Here is a 15,000-nt window from a genome sequence, read left to right on the forward strand (position 1 = left end):
ATTCTTATATTAAATCTTGAATGAATTCTGTGCTGTGATATTGGTGATAGGTATGACCACGCCCCCTTCCCTTTTCTTTCAGTTGTAGGTTATTTCAGTTCGTGAATTTTGTTTGATCGTGTCAAGGTCGTCCTTGTCCTTGACTCCAAGGTCACACCTGTCTGGTGACCTTGTGGACGGTGTCATGTTTCATGATTTAAAAAAAATAATTTTTTCTTTACATTTGATTTCTTTTTATTCTTTTTATTGGAAATATTTTGTTGTTGTTTTGTTATTGCCTATAACTGTGATTAGTGATTAGTTTATATCTTTGGTGATTTATTGTGAATTCTTGTGATTTGCTTTGTCCTGCACTTGACTTTGTTTATTGCCTATGACTGTGATAGTTGTATTCTTGTAATTTGCTTTGTCCTTGACTTGACTTTGTTTACTGCTTATGACCTGTGATTAGTTGAGTTCTTGTGATCTGATCTGTCCTTGACTTGATTTTGTTTGTCCAGTGCTACATTGTGATTGTGGTTACTCTTTCTGTTGATTTTATTATATATCTTCAGTCATTATTTTTCACACCTTCCTCTCCTGAGAGAATCCCTTAGTGATTTGTGTGGTTCATTTTTATTATTTTTTAAGTCTGTTTTTTTTTTCTTGATTTGTTGTTTGATGATCACTCGGGCCCGGCAGCATGGTGCGGTGAGATGTTGGAGCATGATCCGACCATGGCTGCAGCCTTGGGGAGTGGTCTATCTTTTAACAGACCGTACCTATTTTCATATTTAGTATACTTTTGATTTATTGTTTGATGGCTACTCGGGCCAGGCAGCATGGTGCGGTGAGATGTTGGAGCATGATCCGACCATGGCTACGGCCTTGAGGAGTGGCCTATCTTTCAATAGACCATACCTAATTGTTTTTATTTAGTATTTGTATAATTTTGATTTATTGTTTGATGGTCACTCGGGCCAGGCAGCATGGTGCGGTGAGATGTTGGAGCATGATCCGACCATGGCTGCGGCCTTGAGGAGTGGCCTATCTTTCAATAGACCATACCTAATTGTTTTTATTTAGTATTTGTATAATTTTGATTTATTGTTTGATGGTCACTCGGGCCAGGCAGCATGGTGCGGTGAGATGTTGGAGCATGATCCGACCATGGCTGCGGCCTTGAGGAGTGGCCTATCTTTCAATAGACCATACCTAATTGTTTTTATTTAGTATTTGTATAATTTTGATTTATTGTTTGATGGTCACTCGGGCCAGGCAGCATGGTGCGGTGAGATGTTGGAGCATGATCCGACCATGGCTGCGGCCTTGAGGAGTGGCCTATCTTTCAATAGACCATACCTAATTTTTTATTTAGTATTTGTATAATTTTGATTTATTGTTTGATGGTCACTCGGGCCAGGCAGCATGGTGCGGTGAGATGTTGGAGCATGATCCAACCATGACTGCGGCCTTGAGGAGTGGCCTATCTTTCAATAGACCATACCTAATTGTTTTTATTTAGTATTTGTATAATTTTGATTTATTGTTTGATGGTCACTCGGGCCAGGCGGCATGGTGCGGTGAGATGTTGGAGCATGATCCGACCATGGCTGCGGCCTTGAGGAGTGGCCTATCTTTCAATAGACTACACATGATTATTTGTATGTTGCTTGTCATGGATTTTGATTTAATAGTTCTTTGAGCATTTAAATTTTGATTTATTGTTTGATGGTCACTCGGGCCAGGCAGCATGGTGCGGTGAGATGTTGGGGCATGATCCGACCATGGCTGCGGCCTTGGGGAGTGGCCGATCTTTCAATAGACCATACATAATTATTTGTACCTGATTTTTCTTCATTTTTGATTTGTTGTTTGATGGTCGCTCTGGCTGGGCAGCATGGTGCGGTGAGATGTCGGAGCATGATCCGACCAAGCTGCGGCCTAGGGAGCGACTATCCTGCAATAAACAACCCTATGTTATTATTGATAATTGCTTTGTGGTTTTATTGGTTGTAGGTCACTCAGGTCAGAGAGCATGGTGCAGCGAGATGTTGTAGCATGACCTGACCATGCGGTGGCCTCGAGTGACAGACCAGCCAATAGATAGTGTTAGTTACCTAGGTTTCTTTCGAGTGGCCACTGTGATTGGGCAGCATAGTGCAGTGACATGTCGGAGCATGTCCTGACCATGGCTGCAGCTGTAGAGATGACCATTCGGAAGCAACCATCTGATGATAGTTTGGATTCACTGAGTTTGATGGTCACTCGGGCTTGGTGGCCTGCGCAGAGAGATGTTGGTGCATTATCTGTTGCGACCAAGGTTCGAGTTGGAGGACCTAATTCTCAGTGAGTCACATGATACATATTGTGATGTTTATGCTCAGGTCGCGCACCATGGGTCAGTGAAGTGTTGGTGCACGACATGGCCATGACTGCGACCTGGAGCAATTGTTTTGTTGTGAAGATGTATAGATTGTTATTATCATTAAATTACTCTGTGATCTTTACTCTATTTTATACAAATGTTCATATATTATATTTTTACAGAGCGTAGCTTGTTTGCAGCTTGATTCATTTGCTTGCTTTGGCATGAGCTTGGCCTAATTATATTGTCTTTGGCTTCATGCTTGTACTAGTTTTATTACTTGGCTTTAAGCCCGCTTGATTTTTGTTTTGTGCTTTTAGCTTGCATTGATTGCTTGCATGGCGTAATAGTTCCTTGAGGTTACACTATGATTTGCTTCCGTGTTACTGACACTGTTTCCCATAGTCTATTCTCAGAAGATTAGGGTAATCGTGTCGGAGAACATCATGGTGAATGAATTCTAATGGACTACTACTCTTTAGAGCAGCCCATGGATTATTGTCTCTGGGCAGACTGCCAGACAGTTCGTCCTGCCCTATCAGGAGAGTATAGATGACCAAGAAAGACTTCTGTAGTACCAAGAACATCGTTAAGTTTATGAAGTCTCTACAGCCTCAGTAAGCCAATAATTATTATTTTGCACTCACGGTGCCCAAAATGGAAGATCCCTTCACTGATGCTCCAGAACCCAAGGACCCTTTCGATGCCGACGACCACTGCTGATATAAGAAATAAGGAAGCCTTGGCACTAGGAGACAGTGGGGATTTGAACCCAGCACCAGAATAATGTAAAGAAGCCCCACCATCTAGACTGCGTTCAGGACGAGGAGGGGCCTATTCGAATTCAACAAGCTGCCATTTGAACTCTGCAATTCTGGAAACACCTACAGCAGAGTAATGGACCTCGTCTTGAAGGACTTACACTGGAACTCTGTCTTGGCCTACTTGGACGACATCTGTGTACTGGGGAAGTCCTTCCAGGACCACTTCAACAACTTGAGGGAAGTGTTCTCCAGATTTCGTGCCTTCCGGCTGAAGCTCAAACCCAGGAACTGTGAGCTCTTCAGGAAAGAAACTAAATTTCTTGGTAGGAAGGTAGGAAGAAACCAGTTGTCTATGACAGAGGAATCAATTGCCACTGTACGGAATCGGCCAGCACTTACGTCCATTAAGGGAATAGAAAGGCTTCGTATGGGAACAAAACAGACAATGGACGTTTCGGGTACAAACCCTTCGTCAGCACAACAATACACAAATAAACGTGGAAAACAAATAAAATATAATGGAAAATAACTTGTATCGTCTGTACTCAATGGTGGTTGCAGTATGAATGAAATGTTAGCGTGGCGTGGGTAGAGGATAGTGTGCCCCAGGGGGGTGATCTAATTGATAAGCAGAGGTCAGCGTCAGGGAACAGAACTTTCCAGACTATAATGGAAGATAAAAGGCATATTGGTAGTAGTAGTAGTAGTAGTAGTATAGTAGTAGTAGTAGTAGTAGTAGTAGTAGTAGTAGTAGTAGTAGTAGTAGTAGTTGTAGTAGTAGTAGTTGTAGTTGTAGTAGTAGTAGTAGTAGTAGTAGTAGTAGTAGTAGTAGTAGTAGTAGTAGTAGTAGTAGTAGTAGAACGCTGTAGTGGAACAGTAGGGGGGGGGGGGGGGGTTTGGAGGGGCGAGGTGAAAGGGTCACGGCGGAGGTGGGGGGGGGGGGGGGGGTTTGTTGGATGAGCGAAGGTCGAATCTTCGCGAAGGAACGATGCGATAGTAAAGTGGAATACACCAATAAATAGATAGATGGATCGGCAGATAGATAGGTAGATGGTCAGAAAAGAGGGGAGAGAAGGGAGAGAGAGAAGAGAGAGAGAGAGAGAGAGAGAGAGAGAGAGAGAGAGAGAGAGAGAGAGAAATTAATAAAAGAAAAAAATTTAAAATAAAAATTTAAAAAAAAAAAAAAAAAATTATTAAAAAAAAAAAAAAAAAAAAAAAAAAAAAGGGGGGGGGGGGGGGGGGGGGGGACGGGTGGGGTGCAACCACCATTGAGTACAGACGATACAAGTTATTTTCCATTATATTTTATTTGTTTTCCACGTTTATTTGTGTATTGTTGTGCTGACGAAGGGTTTGTACCCGAAACGTCCATTGTCTGTTTTGTTCCCATACGAAGCCTTTCCATTTTCACTCTTTCGTTAGTATTTTACGATCACCGGCTTCAGGCAGCCCTTACCGTTTTCTATTTTAAGGGAATAGAGAAGTTTTTGGGCTTAGCTAATTACCACCGCTTCTTCGTAAAGGATTTTGCCGGAATATCAGAACCCTTCACACGACTTCTGAGAAAGAAAATTTTCATCTGGGGTGATGAGCAGCAGGCAGCCTTTGAGGAGATCAAGCTACGCCTTACTTCCCCACGGTCTTGGCCATTCCCACTACGACAGGCCACTTCATCCTCGATACTGATGCTTCAGATTTCGCCATCGGAGCCGAGTTGATTCAGATCCAAGAAGAGGAAGAGAAGGTGATTGCATATGGGAGCTTCACCCTGACACCCCTTCAGCGGCGCTATTGCACTACCAGGAAGGAGCTATTTGCAATTGTGCGCTTTACCAATCACTTCCGTCACTACCTCTTAGGCAGCGAATTCACTGTACGAACGGATCATCGCTGCCTTACTTGGCTCATGAACTTCAAGAGGATTGAGGGCCAACTGGCCCGATGAATCGAAGAACTCAGTCAATACAACATGAGGATAGTTCACCGCTCTGGTTCACTGCACATGAATGCTGATGCCTTATCTCGACCTCCCATGACGGACACTTGCCAACACTACCGTCCTCACAAGGCGTTATCAGAATTGCCTTGTGGCGGATGCGCATATTGCACCCGAACACAGGAGAGATGGGGAACCTTTGAATCAGAAGTAGACTACGTCGTCCCCTCGGGTCCCCTGACACAATTGTCACTGGGTTGGATATTATAAACGAGGGTGGACGTAGAACACAACTCAGAAGATTGGACGACACTGCACGAATGACGTCAGGAAGGAACTGCACTATCCCCCTCGGGTCCCCTGACACAATTGTCACTGGGTCGAATATCATAAACGAGGATGGACGCAAAGTTCGACAGATCAGAGGATTGAACAACTCTACCCGGATGACGTCAGGAATGAGCTGTGCTGTCCCCCTCAGGTCCCCTGACACAATTGTCAATGGGTTGAATATTACAAATGAGGGTGGACACAAAATACAAGTCGTAAGACAAGACGACTCGACACAAGTTGGCCTTGACGACATTGACACGGAGGATGTCAGGAAGCTGCAGTCGGATGATCATCACATTACCCACCTGCTATTATGGTTGAAATTAGGAGCAGACCCAGAAATGTCGGACTTGATGCTGTCTGGCCAGGAAGAAAAGTTCTACTGGGTACACCGCAACCTGTTCTTCCTGATCGATGGAGCCTTATACAGATGAGACGAAGGCCCACGAAACCTCCTTGTCATACCTACGCCTTTAACAAATTGAAGTTAGGAAGGGAATTGAGCACACCGGTGGAATTGGTTATACCAGGGAAACCCACAGTCTCCTGAAGATTATGTCAACTCTCTACAGCAGGGGTTAGAGATAGCCCATGAGACTGCGAGAACCACCCTCCGAACTGAGCTCAAGAGGACGAAGAGGGACTACGACATCAAAGCCCACGTCCATTCCTTCAAGAGGGGACAGGCGGTTTATTACCTGGATAAATCGAGTGTGAAAGGAAAGTCCAGTAAACTGAAACCTGTATGGACTGGACCAGCCATCATCTCCACGGTCCTGACCCCCGCCACATACATTGTCAAATTTAGGAACTCGGAGATTAAGACAGTCAACCATGACCACCTGAAACCATGTTGGGACCGGATTATCCCAGCCTGGATCCGAAAGGAAAGGGAGGCCATCGAATCTGGCCAGGAAATTACTTACTGTACTTGTGGAAAGCCAGACGATGGAGACCTCATGGTTGCGTGTGACAGGTGTTTCGACTGGTTCCACGGCAGGTGTGTCAACCTGACGAGGAACCAAGCAAGGCAACTGAACGCTTTCATTTGCCCATCCTGTTCTCACTAATCTTTTTCTTTTATCTCCGCAGATGACCTCTTTCTCACGGGATGTGACCCTCTTCCGGGATTTCCTGCGATTCCGAGAAGAGATGCCGAGAGCGGCCGGCAGGCGCTCTCCTCCGGGGCGTAACCCGGAGCACGCGATTCGGAATCGTAGGCTACCCTGGAGAAATTCCACTAGACGCTCGAGGACTCCTCCAATCACCTCGAGACTTGGGAATAGATCCCGGACCTCCCCCGTCGCCTCTAACTCTAACCAGGAACGGAGGCCCCGTGACCGTAGGAGACGGTCCCGCTCGCCCCGTCGGGCCCACAGAACGAGTACCCCGGCCCGACAGAGCCGCGATCGGCCTCCCAGCAGGCATAGGAGGGAGGACCAAGAGCAAACCGACCGCCGAGACAGATCTTGCCGCCGCCGGGGGGACTTCCGCAGCCTGCGGAATCAGCTTAAGAGGGCCAGGCAGGAGCTGGCCTCCCTCCGGACCGAGGCGGCTGAGGTCACCCGTCTCCGGGAGGAGAATAAAAGAATGAAGGAGAGAGAGAGCCCTCGATGGAGCTGTCCCTTCACAGCTCTGTCTTAGACAGCTAGGTGCTAGGGCGAGCAACCGTGTAAATAGATTTATTTTTGCTCCAGCCCCAGGAAAGGGCTTTCCTTTTATTTCAGCCCTAGGTAAGGGCCTTCTTTTTTTTGTTCGGCCCTAGGTAAGGGCCTTCCCCATTTTATTTTACCCCCCTTTTTTGTTGCTACGCCCTAGGTAAGGGCTCCTCTCCTTTAATTCACTGTAATACCGAGAGCTCCAGAAAGGTGCAGGTGAGTACCCCACATCCAGCCACCCTGCCCTTTTTGAGGGGGGAGCAGTGTAGGGATCTCTAGCCGTAAACAATCGTACGGCTAGTGACCTTGGCAATGGTCATTCCTACTTCCGCTCTGCCTCGTCCCGAGCTGACCCGGCTCATATAAAGCCGAGTGGACCTCTCGATACACACACTTACCTACACTCTTACCTACGACTCTTACCTACGACTCTTACCTACTACACTGACTTCCAGACTTACCTACTGTACACCTACTCCTTTACAGACTCAGACTCACACTTACAGACCTTCTCTTGACCTATCTACCATTACGACTAGATTCAACATTGCCATCCGGAAGTATAACGGGCCAACACACAAAAGTATGTGTAACCATGAACGTTTATAGTCTGGTTAATACAGTTTAGTGAGAATTACTCATAACCGCGGATGGCAAAAAACAATAACAAAGACCTGAGTGACGTCATATTCGAACTATCTATACTTCATAGCGCTTTGAATTTTGATTTTATTACTGAACTAGTTAATTTCCAAAGCAGAAAACTGTTTGGTTTTCCATGTTGAGGACACACACACACACACACACACACACACACACACACACAGAGAGAGAGACAGAGAGAGAGAGAGAGAGAGAGAGAGAGAGAGAGAGAGAGAGAGTACAAAGATTTACTATTTCAATTACTAATAAAGATTAATATATCTTAGTGAGACCTGATCACTGTACTCGAGACCCAAAATCAATAACAAAGAGCTGAGTGAAGTCGACTTCATTCCTTCTATTGATGCTATGCGTATAGGTGTAGGGATCTCTAGCCGTAAACAATCGTACGGCTAGTGACCTTGGCAATGGTCATTCCTACTTCCGCTCTGCCTCGTCCCGAGCTGACCCGGCTCATATAAAGCCGAGAGGACCTCTCGATACACACACTTACCTACACTCTTACTCTTACCCACTACACTGACTTCCAGACTTACCTACTGTACACCTACTCCTTTACAGACTCAGACTCACACTTACAGACCTTCTCTTGACCTATCTACCATTACGACTAGATTCAGGGTAAGCTATATTTTTATACTTTAACATTATCTATTTAATATCTAGTTTTAACTCAGTAATTCCGTGATTCACCGGCCATCTGGACCCATCCTAGCCATGGAGTCCTACAGCCAGAATACCGAGTTCTGGCAATCACGGTAGTTACTACATAGGTAAAATACTCACAACATCCGCTAGCCAGATATTACGTACCGAAACACAAAGCCATGTGTCATCTTGAATGTTTGTAGTTTGATTGATATATGATTTAGTGAGAACTAATCACCAAAATATCTGTCTAAAATGAATAACAAAAAATAACCGAGTGACGTCCATTTCGTTTTACTCTATGCATTGTATAGAAAAAACGTCCTTCAGAGCCATTCGGCCCATGGAGTCGGAGTTTATCCCAGTTTCTATAGCGTGAAAAGGGCGATAGCAATTTCTGGCTAGCCTTTGGATAGGACGCTAGTCTATCGTAAAGTACTTTCCGCCAGATCTAACAAATCCAGTAAAGTCGAACTTAATTGCAAAAATCTTGACGTGCTACAATAGATGGATAAAAATGTTAACGAATTAATTGTTACATTGAATGACATAATCAGTCGGATGGTGAAAAGGTTTGAACTGAGATATTGCCAAGTTTAGTTAGAGGGTCAATTTTTTAAATCCAAAATAAGTTCTTGTCATAAATGATTAAATCAATCCTTTTTGTACATCTTCTGGAATTATCAAAGCATAATTTCACTTCTAAATATTTTTACAGCTAGTCAAGTTGAAAAAGTATGAAATTTGAGAAAAGTTGCTGGATACCTTTCCCATACATCTGACCATAACTTCATGAAAAATTACCCGATTTACTTCAAATAAAGATTATAATGGTCGGGTGAGCTTATTCTTTCAGAAAATGCAAATCCAAAATTTTCACCTTCCGACTGATTATGTCATACGCTGACACAATTTGCATAGCAGAAAGTAGTATGGTTTCTCCTGTGGTTGACACACACGACATACAAAGACAGAAAGACTTTATCTTTCTTCTATTAATATACGAGTAGATAAATAAAAGTTTGTGTGCCGTAGGTCATACCTATGTGTTTTGTTATTTATCAAAACATTTATATGACTTAATTCCTGCGTTCCATAAATAATGAAAACAACTTACAATCATCCAAATAGAAGTTTATCTCAGAATTGATAAACTTCGATTTTGTCACCTCCTGCAAAAGCGAACACTGGGCATCCGGCATCTGATACATCATACGTTTTGGCCACTCGGCTGAGTCGAAATATTTCGTTATCATCTGGAAGCGTATTCATAAAATATGAAATATGTGAAATGAGATAATGGGACCGTTTTTCTGAACACCAAGCAAATTTTTAAAAGGAATTTGAGCCATGATTGAAATGTGAGTAGAAAAGTGCCAGAAGACAATAGAGAATAAACAATTTTCGCGGCGGTGATGGGGTTTGAACCTGAGACCTTATTGGTACGACAACTCCGTCTGGCCGGTGAAAGCGTGACTCTACCTTATGAGCTATCCACAAACCCAAAAAAATTCGTATCAAACTCAGGTCATTCATTACTAGAGCTCTCTCTTTCACCGACTACTGGAGACCGCGGGTCCAATACACAACCACCGCGAAGTTAGCAGGCCAGCAATTAAGCTTAATAGCCAATATTCTCAACACAAACATATAATATAGAAACAATGAGACATTTAGTATGCTCCGGTATATGGGGTGAATTTTTAATTCAGAAAAGTGAGTGGAGCAGGCACTAATGTTGGTAACAACAAGAGATAAAGTGAGTAGAAAAGTGCCAGAAGACAATAGAGAATAATTTTTTTTTCTGAATTAAAAATTCATAAGGTAGAGTCACGCTCTCACCGGCCAGGCGGAGTTGTCGTACCAATAAGGTCGCAGGTTCAAACCCTATCACCGCCGCGAAAATTTTTTATTCTCTATTGTCTTCTGGCACTTTTCTGCTCACTTCATCTCTTGTTGATAGAAATGTGACGATTAATCTTCTTCCACTCATAGCTTTCTTGGACTGTGTTGTGGTTGTGATGGTAGTCTTGCTATGTGTCGTTGAAAACGGTGGATATGATGGCGATGATGATGATGATGATGATGATGATGATGATGGTGATGATGATGATGATGATGATGATGATGATGATGATGATGGTGTGAAGTGGAACGTTATAACGAGAGTAGTGGTGTTGGTGGTGGTCACTGGCGGTCGGTCTATTGAGCAAAGTTGTTTTGTGCCGCCCTATAATTTTCAAATTTAGCAGATACTGCTTTTTGTCTCAATTTTTGCCTATGCTGATTTTCGTTAACACTCGCGCATCTCTCCTGTCTTACTTGCCATGATTGGTACCTGTAACTACTGTACGAAGGTTGTGCGTCATCACGGACGGCTCTCTTTTTCTTGTTGCCCCACGCGAGGCGAGATGACGTGCGACAATGAGCTGAGGGTGGGGTATGGGGGCTACCATGAGCCAAAAAGTCAACAGGCCGCCCAAGCATTTTATATAAAAGACTTGTTTTCTTCTGTTTAAAACCACGGCTATCCACTTCCCACCAGAAACAACTGAAACTCTTGACTGCTAAAATAACTAGGTCAGGCCGGCAAATTTAATTTTGCACACCTTGAGGCCTGACTTGGGAGAAATCAAAACCATATCAATTTTATCATTGAAAGAACAGGTTTGTTGTAATTAAACCATACGGATGAAGAAAATTACAATAAATATAGATCTTATGCTATTCGTTTTTCTCAAATGGATGTTAATCATCAATAAGAATATTACACAAATCATTCACCGAGTAGAGCCCCACGATGCTATAAATAAGAATCCCAGTCCATTAACCCGACACACACAACAGTTCAATTTGTAGTTATTAGTTATGTTATTGTCTTTGGAGTAGATAAGAAGTGCATTGAGGTTGGATTTTCTATTCCTTCTATTAATGACCGTTATCACAGTTGATATTCGAAGGAAGAAATTTATATGGCAGTCTAATTGCTGTTGTCATGTTGTTCTTTTTAAAAATAATGATATTCACAAATCTCAATGAACAGACATGTATCGCAATCCATACCGAAACAACAATGAAAGGATCCATTGACTTCAATGATCGGATGTTATACAATTTTTTTCTGTAGAGGAAAATCGACAAATGGACTTCTTTTACATAATATATGCCCGTCGTAAATGCCACTTATGTGAGTATATCTCTTCAAAATTCAAACCACACATGACCCCCCCCCCCCCTCCCCATTTTATTTTTACACACAATATACACACATTCTAAAAAATAAACCCACTAGAACATTGATATTGAGCAATTTCCGCTAAGTGAGCTGAAGACACTTAAAAAGGGCTACTAAGCCAAAAGCAACATGAAGACGAGACATGGTGCCTGTTGGGCGAGATAACATTTTCCTCCAACATAATCAACACTGCTTCTGGTCAGGTACCTACTCATTTTACACCTGAGTACAGTGAGATAATGTTTTCGATCCATGCCGCCTTAAATAAACAGCCAGCAACCGCCCCTGGTGGTGGTGGCGGTTGTATAGTGATGGCGGTGGTAGTGAGTGATTATGTTGGTTGTAATTATTAAATAAATGGTACAAACCCAGCAATTGAAGGAAAATTGTCCATCCATACTTCTGGTCAACAACAGTAGTCTATCGGGAATGTTATCGTCTTTAATCTTACCGAGGCACTGAAATTCTGTGTGGGAAATGAGGGGTAGTTAAGGCAATGAAAAGGTATTGTAATATTCATTAAATATGTCTAATTGCTAGTTGATTACTTGTCATTCCAACCCTTATGTCCAAGGGTTTAAATGACAATTTATCAAATAGTAATTAGACGTATTGTAATGAAAAATTTCACTAATATTCCAACGCTAGTGATACGACAGTTATTATTAATGATTTTTGCAAGTGGTTTAAATTGACATGGTTTGCGTAATAATGTGTTTATTTAAATATCACGGTGACCAGCAAAAATCCTAATTTGTTTCGTCAAATTAAACAAAAAAAAATTAAAAATTGAGCTTTATATAGGCAATATCCACTGAATGTGCTCAAAGCGCTTTACAAGGGATCCCTGGTCAACAGCAACATTTAACATGTAGGACGAGACATGACGCCTGTTAACGATATTACAATTTTTCGGACAAAGACAACGCTGTTAACAGCCAGGTACTCGTTTTACACCTGAGTACGATGAGAGAATGCGAGTAAAGAGCCTTTTCCAAGGACTCAACTATGCGCCGAGCGAGGCTCGAACCCAGGACCTTCCGATCCGAAAGCGAGTGTCATACCACAAGACCACTCCAAAACAGACGCCATCATTTTACACGTTCATTGGTCGTCAATCTTCCAGTCAGAATGACAACGTGGGGGCGGTAGCCTACCTCTACTGAATCGATAACAGGTGGCAGTTCTTCTTCTAAATTAAAATATAATAAATATTTTTAAAATTTATGTGAAACATTTCCCGCTCTTATCAATAACGTTAGAACCTGATCAGAAAGAAAATTGATTGCCACATTTCAGGATCATTACGGAATTGAAATTGAGATATTCAATTATGTAGTCTGGCATCAACTTTCATGTTTATTAAGTTTTGATGACTTAGAGATGCTCATCTTTTAGGGGGCAGCGTGGCTCAGCGGTACGGTCTTTGCTTCGGACCCAAACGGTAACGAGTTCGATCACCCGCCGCTGCGTTGTGTGGCCTTGAGCAAGTCACCTAGCCCTAGTTCACTTTGCGGGGCTGCACTGCGGCTGACGCCTGGGTTATTCCAGTCTTCCCTTGGAATAGACCTAAAGACAAATTTCCCCTTGGGGATGAATAAATGGAATTTTATTTAATTTTTATTTTTTTTATCATGACGCTCTGAAAATGGAACCAAAATTTTGTAATTCTACGAATTTTATCGAATAATAATATGTTACAACTTACCCATAGGGAGAATGAGTTGCTTGCACGTCTCTGACTTAAGGATGAGGACACCTCGAGGACTACATTTCTTTTCATCCCAGTCTGACACCGTACCCTGGCATTGCCGTCCATTAATTGTACCGTTGAATGGAATGGCCCCGTCCAAGCCACAATAGGACGGCCACAGTTTTTGGGTCACTGGAGAAGGATATAGGGAAGAAGAGAAGGAAGAAATAGATAAAGTGGATAAGGATATAAAACTTCAGCGCTATGTGGTCAAGTGGTATGACACTCGCTTTCGGATCGGAAGTTCCTGAGTTCGAGCCTCGCTCGGCGCATAGTTGAGTCCTTGGAAAAGGCCTTTACTCACATTCTCTCACCGTACTCAGGTGTAAAATGAATACCTGTCGTCGTGTCTCGTTCTACGTGTTACGTGTTGCTATTGGTCAGGGACTCCTTGTAAAGCGCTTTGAGCACATTTAGTGGATATCGCGCTACATAAAAGCTCAATTTCTTTTTTTTTAATATATTGGGTGAATTTCTAAGGATTCCAATATATGACCCACCGCTTCAGTCCAAAACCATGAAATTGGTGGACAACAACAGGAACTGGGCCCAAGAAAGAACTATTGTGGAGACCATCAGGACAACGAACGACAGAGAGGGTTGGAAAGGCCCAAGCCTGGAAACAAGGCACCAGATGATGATGATCATATTGGGATGAACTAGATATTGAAAACTGAATGTAAATTCTGACTGATCAGATGCATGACGTTTTACTTTTTTATCTCCGTAAGAATTTACATTCTTTGTTCTAAAAATAACTTGAACCATATCTGGTTATAAATTCAAAAGCTTCTTCATTTAAAACTTCGCGACATTTTACCGATTTGATGCGATGGGTTACATTACTACACACTAGAAACTTTGTTCATTTAAAACGAAAACGTAATGTAAAGCACTTTGAGCACATTTAGTGGATGTTGCCCTATATAAATCTCTATTTTTTAAATGACATTGAAATTCCTAGTTACTATTTAATTGATGTCAAGAATTTCAAATTTTAATGTATGAGCGAGAAAGGCGATCTTGAATTTAAGCACACATGCTACTTACATATCACGTTTTTCATGAAGTAACTCCTTATAGAATCTCCTAGGGGAGGCGGGTCGTCCTTAAACTTGCACAAGTCCTCAATCTTTGGTTCTATCCTGTAGCTTGGACCTAAAACAATATGAGATAACACAACTTCAATTCATGATGTGTTATTATAATTGTAGATTATGCACTATGTACATGTGTTGTGGATTGGAGTAGTTCCACTATGTACACGTGTAATGGATTGGAGTAGTTTCACTATGTACACGTGTAATGGATTGGAGTAGTTCCACTATGTACATGTGTTGTGGATTGGAGTAGTTTCACTATGTACACGTGTAGTGGATTGGAGTAGTTCCACTATGTACATGTGTTGTGGATTGGAGTAGTTCCACTATGTACACGTGTAATGGATTGGAGTAGTTTCACTATGTACATGTGTAGTGGATTGGAGTAGTTCCACTATGTACATGTGTCTAGGATTGGACTAGTCCCTATGTACATGTGTAGTGGATTGGAGTAGTTCCACTATGTACACGTGTAATGGATTGGAGTAGTTTCATTATGTACATGTGTAGTGGATTGGAGTAGTTCCACTATGTACACGTGTCTAGGATTGGACTAGTCCCTA

At 42.5% G+C, this 15,000-nt stretch overlaps 1 protein-coding gene across 1 annotated transcript in view; it reads right to left on the reverse strand.

The window, feature by feature from the left end:
• Positions 1–15,000, reverse strand: part of LOC144972078 (uncharacterized) — a 131,441-nt gene that overhangs the window by 2,163 nt on the left and 114,278 nt on the right. The window contains exons 14-17 of the mRNA XM_078913167.1: positions 14,388–14,495; positions 13,293–13,469; positions 11,953–12,050; positions 9,467–9,605 (exon numbers count right to left, since the gene is read on the reverse strand). Of these exons, the coding sequence (XP_078769293.1) occupies positions 9,467–9,605; positions 11,953–12,050; positions 13,293–13,469; positions 14,388–14,495 (522 nt within the window). The remainder of the gene's footprint in view (positions 1–9,466; positions 9,606–11,952; positions 12,051–13,292; positions 13,470–14,387; positions 14,496–15,000) is intronic.

The sequence above is a fragment of the Berghia stephanieae genome, chromosome 4 (assembly GCF_034508935.2).
Source record: "Berghia stephanieae isolate SIO BIC M18660-M18661 chromosome 4, UCSD_Bste_1.3, whole genome shotgun sequence".
Taxonomy (NCBI): Eukaryota; Metazoa; Mollusca; class Gastropoda; order Nudibranchia; family Aeolidiidae; genus Berghia; species Berghia stephanieae.